The sequence below is a fragment of the Xenia sp. Carnegie-2017 genome, unplaced genomic scaffold (assembly GCF_021976095.1).
Source record: "Xenia sp. Carnegie-2017 unplaced genomic scaffold, XeniaSp_v1 HiC_scaffold_3, whole genome shotgun sequence".
In the NCBI taxonomy this organism is placed as follows: domain Eukaryota; kingdom Metazoa; phylum Cnidaria; class Anthozoa; order Malacalcyonacea; family Xeniidae; genus Xenia; species Xenia sp. Carnegie-2017.
In genome coordinates this window covers 9,458,625-9,468,222 of record NW_025813493.1, presented here as the reverse complement: position 1 = coordinate 9,468,222, position 9,598 = coordinate 9,458,625, and the positions used below count along the sequence as shown (strand labels likewise).

At 31.9% G+C, this 9,598-nt stretch overlaps 1 protein-coding gene across 1 annotated transcript; it reads right to left on the bottom strand.

Moving 5' to 3' along the window:
* Positions 1–242: 242 nt before the first annotated feature.
* LOC124454610 lies at positions 243–5,860 on the bottom strand. Its single transcript, XM_047005394.1, has 4 exons — positions 5,711–5,860; positions 2,739–2,838; positions 2,109–2,266; positions 243–1,345 (listed from the first exon to the last, which is right to left on the bottom strand). The coding sequence occupies exons 2-4, from the start codon at positions 2,822–2,824 to the stop codon at positions 1,122–1,124; spliced, it is 468 nt and encodes a 155-aa protein (XP_046861350.1). The 5' UTR covers positions 2,825–2,838; positions 5,711–5,860; the 3' UTR covers positions 243–1,121.
* Positions 5,861–9,598: the final 3,738 nt, after the last annotated feature.

Genomic DNA, 9,598 nt, shown 5'->3' with positions numbered 1-9,598 from the left:
TACTGATTGTAAGCTTTAATAAGATTGACTGTCACTTTTATTGTGGGGATACTCAATGGCGGATCTAGCATTGAAAATATACATTGCGTACATCAATGTATCAGAAAAAGACCTTTGATATTAGCCAATTTTTTGATTTCATCATTTCATTGTTAAATCTAGAGGTGCAAATTTGTCAGCTGCACTACATACGAAAGCTTTTCTGCTTGGTATAAAAGTATTGATCAATACTTCATGAACAGTTTGAGTTGATGTGTTTTATTGAATGTTATTTCAATGTTTTATATTGCTATTTTACATTGTTTGATTTTAAAACTTTGATTTAAGCACCATTATTGACTTAATTAAACGATAGATGATATTAGGGATTGCAAAGCAAATTTTTTATTGTGTGTTGAGCGTAGGGGAGAGGGTATCGACTATCGAGTATTGACTGCTGAAGCTGGGTCGATAAAGAGAATCCTGTTCGTTGGGTGAAATTCAAAATTAAGAAAGGAAGCAAAATTATTTGCTTGTTCCTTCCATTGAATTAGTTCCTTTCCTGCACACGGGTCCCTGATTATTGCAATGTCATAGGATGTTGATGAGATGAGTAATATATAAAAATATATACTCACAGATGCTCTGTCTGACTTGATACATTATACTTTAGTCATAAAATTATTACATTATAAAATTATATTAACTTCCTAGGGAGAAGCCAGCAACGTTACCAACCCGCATATTTTTATCTCGCTATAAAAAATTTCTGAGCAACATTATTCTTCATTTCAGTATAAAAATCTATTATATTTACATTGAGTATTTGTACAGTAAAAAATTTATAGCAAGATTAAATAAGCAGGTTGCCTACATCACTCTTTACATGAAGTTCTACTCTCGCTGTCAAGTTTATCATTTCCATTTCAGTTTTGTACGTCCTTTTTAACAGTAAAAGAAGGTCAATGAATTGTTCTGTAAATACTGCGATCTATTTTCAAAGATCAAAGTAAAGTTTTCAAGACACGTTCTATAAATGCCTTTCAATTCTTTTCCTGCTTTATATTAGTATGTATATATATATATATATATATTTATTTGAATAATATTTCGAAGAGCATGATCCTTTTTTCCAGTCATTTTTAGCTTCCTTTTGTTGACACAGGGGTTGGTCCAGTGGTTGGTGTAGGGGTTGGTGTAGGGGTTGTGCTATTTGAGGTAGTTGGTTGTCGCATGGTTGTCGCCTGAGTTATAACAGTCGGGCATACAACGATATCCCTGCTGGTGGTGGCGGAGTAGAACTGATAAAGGAATTGTTTATGTGCAATATAGATAAAACCTTTTTTTCCATCTGGCATACCAGGAACTAGAAAAGAAGAAGAAGAACTAGCAATGAGTGAAAGTTGTAGCTAAGGAAACACTTGATCGAATGGAAACAAAAAGTGTCGGCTATCCTTGTTGAAAATAGAATTTGACGATAAGATAATCAGTTTAATCTGTAATCTGTAAAAAGAATTATTCTCTCATTTCTCTGTATTGCAGGCCAAAACATGTTCTCTTTTAAATAAGTTTTGTTCATTTAAAATATTTGATATCTATTGTCTTTTTAAAGCAAAGTGCACTTGAGTTGGTTCATGCGCATTACACTCCACCACTTGAAAAACATTTACATGAAAAACAACATGGCGGCGTACGAGAGACTTAGGGCAAAATAATTTTTCTGTAATTAAAAAAATGCAATCAATTTTGGCAATTAATAGAGATGAGTACAGTTTAAACTTCATGACTGGCTATTTGGTTTACTTTTCATGTAATTCAAAAAGAATATTAACATCGTATCGTATATGAGCCGTTGATATCAATCATTATTCAACAGCGGTATTTTAAATCTCGTGGAGAGGTGCGTTGTGCCAGTGGGCATTTACAAAATTGTATCATTTTATTCATCTAGTGCTCTTTCCACACTCGTTTCATATCATTGGCCCATAAATTAGTTTATGGATCTATACTCATATAAAGAATGTATTGAAGGCCGGCGGACCATGAGTATTCCCCTCCCCTTCCTTACCAAAAAATCTAGTTGGCTACCACACTGTGTTCAGCCAGCTACGTGCTTAAAAACAACCTACCAGGGCAAATATCAACCAAGCACAACTGTAACTCCTCGTTGTAATTTGAATTCTTGATATGACAATGCATTCTTGTTTGAAAATAAAACTTTGCGCCATTTTTACATTCAGGTGGAACCGTAACTGAGCTTCGTCGTACACGGATTTTATTACTTGGTCTAAAGAAAAACATACAAATAATATGAGACTTAAAAGAACCGGTCTATTAGTGGAACTGTAGAAGATTGTACAATATTTTACTATGGCAAAAGGCTATACTCATAAACACAAAGTAAAAGAAACAGGAAGGGGAGAGTGAGTGGAACTTAATTTGACCTATCAAATCTGCCCAAATTTCGCAATGTTTGCTAAATTGCCTGAAGTTGCCCCATGACAATTCTTGTGCAAGTTTCAGTCTTGTACAGAATCAACAAAAGAGTTATATGGGCAATGCTCGATAATCCCAGATTCGTTGAAGATGAATTAAGTTAGCTGTTGGGGTGATTTTTTTTAGGTTATATGCATTAAAAAATAAAAAACTACAAAAAGTTTAGAATAATACGAATACAACCTGGATTCAAATAAAATTTACTTACTAAAATATGGTTTATTGTCGGTATATGGTAGACTGAAGATTTGCTAAAAACTTACCCGTTATCTTTTAACTGAAGTGGAACGCTCATTATGTCAAAGACAAACAGCAAGGCAATAATAAAAATCACTTGAAATGCAGCCATGTTGAATGAGAAATCTGAAATTTTATGTTTAATACAGGTCATACATATAGCAATTTTATGTTTGTACACGTTAAACTAGTTTTAGCGATATAAATTGCTGGTATAAGGACCTGTTTTTATACAAAACTAAAACTACAATTCAACTACAATAAAACATTTAAAAATCTAAAGACAAGCATAGAAAATAAGTAAAAAATAAAAGTATGTTCATAATTTAAATATCTAATTTAAAATTTTTGCAGTCGAACAGTTGAAAGTCAAAATGTATTTTTTCAGTCGCATGACTGTTGCTCATGATTCAATAAAGTAACTACGACAATGCTATCGTGTATCATCCAGAGGCTTTAAAGCATTCAAAAGTTGTGGGTGTTCCATATTCGCCATGTCATATAACGTAAAGAACTTAGAATAATAATGAAATTGTTTCATATTAGTCATTCTCAATCAGTTTTTTTCGAGCAAACACTAGAAAAATTTCGCAAAATCCCGATATTGTGTTACATTAAATACAATTAAATGACTCGCACATTTCCTCAATTTTCAAACTATTTATAATTTCCTAGTTCTTGGTGCCTGTTCAATAATTTGAAAATTTGGTACACCTATCACAAACGTTCAAGTAAGAAGCTAAATTGACGGATCTCCTTATGAGAACACCCAAACTACTAAAATTGCGGGGTTTGGTAGTATCATTGTATGGAAATTCTATGCACATGTAATTCGTAAAGAATCTTGTCTTAAATAGTCGCTCACCAACAAAAAACAAAGAGTGTGTTTAGGTTTCGTTCCTATTGAGCATTAAAAAACCTTAATAGGTAGCTATATATGTTGATAGCTACAATGCTTGGTGCTAGGGTCTCTTAGCCCACTCATATTAGATACACAACAAAAAAAAAACAGCCGAGGAGTTGCGGAAAAAACTTAAAGTTAATTCAGGCTAAATATGAGGAAACCTCACTTTATTCAGAAAAAAATAAAAAGAATGTTCTCCTTAGCAACAGAGCCATGTTTAATCAACAACAAATTAGGAAGGTTTTTAAACCAGTGAAAAAAATTCACATGCTGGACCAAGGCATTTTTTTGAACAATTCAGAATAATTTACCATAAATTAACGTATTCGTCAATTGTATTTGTCCAAGTTATCGATCTTTAAGTTGTTTTTTTCAAAAGAACGATACATTTGTATATTTTGCTAAAAAATAACTGCGAAATAAATACAATTCTGGGATAATTTATAGCTAGTTTTGTGATTAATATTTTTATCGAGCTTTCAAGTCGGTGCTTCGAATTTTGATCAGAATTGAAGAAGTAATTATTTATAATGGTTTTTGTCTTGTAGGCGTGTTATATCATACATCTGCAAGCATTTATTTTTGAATGTGTTCAATACACCATCAAAGTACTTGGTAGTAAGAGGGCATAAGAAAAATTAACAATTAAACTTGTTCTGTGTTTCAATACCCAAACGTTTTTAAAATGTATTTCATTCATTGGTAGATATAAAAAGTTAGATATATGTTATGTTCAAGCAAAGTATATTAGAAAAGATGAAAGTCATCGAAGAAAACACTTTAACGATACCAAAGACGAAAACAACTGTTTTGAGAAACATGATACAATAGCTTATAAATTACAACTGTTTGTTAAGCGCCACAAATAAATCCTGTTGTAATTCTCAAATTAGGCCAAATTTGTTATTTAATTTTGAATGTTATGCGTATAGTTATTAAATCAGAATATTGTGAAATTGCTGAAGAAGATATATTTGATGATAAGTATTAAATCTTTTCCATTTACCAAAATCATTTAACGCTTGGCTGAAACCCGGCTACCCGGGCTCATGTAATCAGCCTCTTAAATTCAACACTCAAATTGATTTTCACGCTGACATAAACTTTAAAGGCAAATTATCAAACTTCTTTAGAAGAGCAAAAATGCGCAATTCCCTTATAAAGAATGGGGTAGTTTATACTTAACGCACAGTTTGTATCAAGAACATGATATTGCCTTTAGTAGTTAAAAATTATAATCCAGGTAAGAATAAAATACAGCAACAATGATAGCAACATAATTTTTGAACCATTTAATGACAGGATCAAACTACGAATAATATGGATCCTCAATTAACTATCATTATACATAATTGCCACTCCTATGCTCAATCCCTCCTGACTTTATGCGATTCACAATATTGCTACGTTTGTTCTCGCAGGAACTTCCTATCAAGTTCCTGGTGAATAACGAAGACACTAGATGGCGCACACGTCAAAGAAAAATATGTATGGGACATTCCGAATTCCGAAAGTATATTAATCGAGAGATGCTCCTTGTTTATATTAAACTATATATAGAGATATTATTAGAGCTATGCATATTGCTTAGAAATACAACATTGAGCTTAGTAATTCGAGATAAGTGAATTGTTTTGCCGGATATCATATCTTTAAGCGCATCCGCACAGCTGCACGTTTTAATGGCAACGCGTAAAAACAAGATATACATTTCACTGTCATTTTGGTAAGACATAAATTAAAGTTTACATTATAACGTGTTCTGACTGGAGAGTACAACAATTTCATTATTTATCTCTTTTGCAAAAATCTTTCATTAACGCTTTCTTCATACAACCGACACAAATACTTGGATATTTTTCAATGTTTTAATTGAATGTACGTAGATTCTTTATGGTACACTTAAAATAAAAGCTTTAAGCAACAAAATGATACATGTCCCAATGCTGGTTAGAAATGCTCGAAATTGAAACGCCAGTACGAAAAGACCAACACACACTCAAAGAGATGATAAATATAATATATAATTGTACATCCGATATCAAAGCCAGACGTTTTCTACGCTAAACAGAATTGTTGAAATAACCAACTCACCTTGATGCAGTGTAACTGTATATAGTTCAATAGAATAATTCTTTTCGACGCGTTATCAATCTTAAGCAGTATCGTATAGCATAAACTGTTCACGGATGTGAGACACAGAAATAAGAGACTAACCCTTCTTTATATAAGAAACACGCAGAGCTTACCTACGTCATTAGGAGTTGCTAAAATGGCGTGAGGCACTTGTGAAGGGGTAAAATATAACGGAAAACACACTTAAAATGCAATTAAGGGTATGCTTGGCATTCGTACAGACACACGCGTTTATGTAGAACAATCGCACATGCCGAATAAACTAAATTTCCTATTGTTGTATCCTGCTACCACAGCGGGCTTCCTAGACTCCTAGTAATCAAAAGCCATCGTCAAAATATGCACTACGTTGATTAAAACGTCATAAAAAATGCTACGAAAACGTCCAGAAATCACGCTAGACGCTTCTCGATGAAAGATGGTTTATCATCAGGTGAAGAGTTTTGTGTAGGAAGTTTTTTAAACATGACGTTTCACACTACTTGATACTTCATAAAAATGCGACAGTGGGCGTTGATTTGCACTCCACCCTTGTTAGGGGTTGATCTTCAGATGACGACGCAATTTGTTTGCCTGACATAAAATTTCAACACCTCGCCGTCAATGGTAAAAATCTCTTTTTCCAAAAGCGTTGATTTCTTTTAAATTTCTTTTTTGAAGTATATACTTCTTTGCAAGCAATTTGTCATGAGAATATTTGAGCCATAGCCAAGTTTTTTGTGGCATTTGTCCAAATAAATGCGCGTTTTGCTACATTCAAATTTCCAACACAAAATTTCACCGAATATATTTTAGAAAAAGCAAAACAAAATGGGATAACTGTAGTCATTCATCGGTTTTATGCTATGTCAAATATTACATGCAGTGAACACATTCAAGGTAATACACGGGAATTCCTGTTAAAAAATTACATCTTCTCACGCTTTTGAGCAAGAAGAGATTCTTTGTATGAAATACTTTGGACAGCAATTAAAGGAAGCCAATAAATCGTTTTAATTGAAAAATTTCTGTAATTTCTTTACCAATTGTTTGGCCAGCTTGTAACAAAACTCTTTACAACTGAATCTATGTCTTCGGAAATAATTATATCTTTATAATATGTCCTTAATTAGAGGGAAAAATTAAAGCGATTTGTTAATTGTCGCGTGCACTTGTAGTTAAAGCACATTTAATTGAGCTTTAGAGTACAGCATAAATGTACAGTAAGTTTTCAACTAACAATTTTGATTATAGCAAAGACGAAAATTACTATCTCTTGGAGTGCTGCCAAAGTATAGCTCAAAGTAAAATAAATAAATTTAGTTTTGAACACACTCAATTGTAAACTTAATTGAGTAGCTAATTTTTGTTTGAAATTTTTTTGAATATAATTCTTCGACAACATATATGGAGAACAAAACAAACATGTTTACCACATGTGCTAAAAAATCTTTTTCATCTGAGTTCTCTGTTCTACACTCGGAAATATGTATGAAGTACGAGTATTCAGTCGGCGACATGCAGCAATCACGGCTACCCTTCGCATAAACATCATCTAAACATTATTTTTTTGCCAGATAAAACGAAAACAAGTCTTCCTGACTTAACTTCATTTATTTCCGTGACTTTCAAGCTATAGTTTCTATATTGAACAATTTCTAAAAAAATGTCCAATCTTGGCAGTGTATATTCTACCAAAAATAATATCATAATTTGATTAATTTCGTAAGTATGGGCTTTACTTTTCTTGACAATGTAACTTTTAAAATTCCTATCACATTTTACTGAGTGCTTAGAGCATAACGAAACATGAAGATTAAATTATTTAATATTTATACCTCATTCGCTAATAATCAATGCAGAACATATACATCATGTATATGTACTGCATTGATAATACATCGTACATTCATTTGATCAGTGAGGCCATTATAGTTGTTTGCATGTTCTAACAACATACAGAATTTGTGCAGCAGATATTAGAAAAATTTAATGATTTTATGTGCAATCTCAAAAATCAAAACACCCAGTTAAAATTAGCTATATATGAGGGCTTGAAAAAGTTTTCCTTGTGTTATCGTTCTATAAATCTTTTCGGAAACCACTGAGTATTTTATTAAAACATATAAGAATTCAACTAAAAAAAATTCTATTCATAACAACTTAATTTGATAAAAATATCGTCAGGCTATCATGGTAAATCAAAATTTATTCAACCTCCATAATTTCAATTCGTATTATGGCGCCGTTAATTATCGTAATCATAATAAATGGACTTATAATAATCTAAGGACAAAATTTATTTTCTCGTGTTCTCCATGAAAGAACGTCAGAAGCATTTCAGGTTTGGTAAAAGAGGACTATAAACTGTAATAGGAGTATATATATAGCGAAATATGTCAGATAGAGTTTCCTAAAGTACATTTGTCTCGCATTGTCGGCTGACTCGGCTTGTTGCTATTCAATGACAGGTAAAAACAGCAATGACTGGCAATGGAATAGATAATAATGAAAATAGTTTCATTACGTTGAAAAACTTTTGATAAAAGTTGATATTATTGGGAGCTAGTATAACATTGAAAATATTTTCCAATGCATCAAATCATATCAAAATCTTGCACAAATGCAATCTTTGAGAAATGCGTGAGGCAAGACTATTATCCAGAACAATTTTAAATAATAAGTAATATTGACCTTTGATTGTATACTTAAAACAATAAAGAGAATACAGCATATTTGACACTTAATATTTAATTGCTACGGAAACAGTTTGTTTCATCATATTTTTAAAAGATGACTTTAAAAAGTTTGTGCCGACGAAAGTAACCACACCATTTCCAAATCATTTCAACTATTTTGCTATAAACAGAATGTATTTATCAAATGATGAAAGTTTAGTTTCAAAATGGTTGTACCGCCAACATAGGCTTCTAGTAGATAAATTTAGCTTAAAGGGCGAGTTAACACGTTGCTGTATTATAAAAGAACACTTAACGTGTAAAATGTATACTGCAGTTTTAATTATCTTTGACTTATACTGTAGTTATTTTTCTGTCGATTTATGAAACTTTTAGGAATCTTTCGAATATCAATTGTAACCAACAAAAAATGCATCGTATGAAGACCTATTTATTCTCATTGTATACAAATGAGCATCTGAGAAGAGTGATAAAATTGCATGGAAAAACAACTTACTTATTTTCAATATTTAATTGAAACTGCCAGCGCTGACGTTCTTGGTTTCAAAAATACATAAGCCAGCAACTGCTAGACCCGATGTTTTGAGAGAGTTATGTTTGAAAGACAGCACGTATAAAAGCACAATATGTACACATTAATATTTTATACGTAAGTCAAACAACAAAAACAATGCAAAATAGTGCACGTTTGTGTTGAAACAATTCCTCATTGAGCAAGAAAATTGGTTAAAATTGATTTCATTTTGATTCATAAAAATGCCAACAGCAAACATACAACACAAATTACAAAGCAAGTCAATCTGTGAGTATCCTATACAATATTCAATAAATTAAAATATTTCAATCTTAATTAAGAATCATATGTAAAACAATCCGATACCATCGCCAATCTATAAACGTATATTGATATAAAACAAGTTGGTTTTCATGAAAAGGCGAATCACAAGTTCATATCAAATGCTTCATTGCCTTAAATTTGTGTTTTAATATGAACGATGAGCTGTATGTTCTAATGATGTCTTGTCAAAATGTAACTTAGGTACAGTATAAACTTGTTACTATTGAATTAGTTGAACACTTAAAAACTATCAATTGTACACATAGTGCTTCGCGTTTTGTCGTTAGTTTTTGTTTATCGTTTTTTCCTCTGTTCTCCATCAAGAAGTCT

Bases quoted from the DNA above. Each gene is read 5' to 3' on its own strand.
- LOC124454610 (XM_047005394.1), bottom strand. From the start codon at position 2,824: ATGGCTGCATTTCAAGTGATTTTTATTATTGCCTTGCTGTTTGTCTTT. The intron at 2,267-2,738 runs GTAAGTTTTTAG...GTTTTTCTTTAG, and splicing joins CTTCAGTTAAAAGATAACGG to ACCAAGTAATAAAATCCGTG. The intron at 1,346-2,108 runs GTAGGTTGTTTT...CTTCTTTTCTAG, and splicing joins CTTGGTTGATATTTGCCCTG to TTCCTGGTATGCCAGATGGA.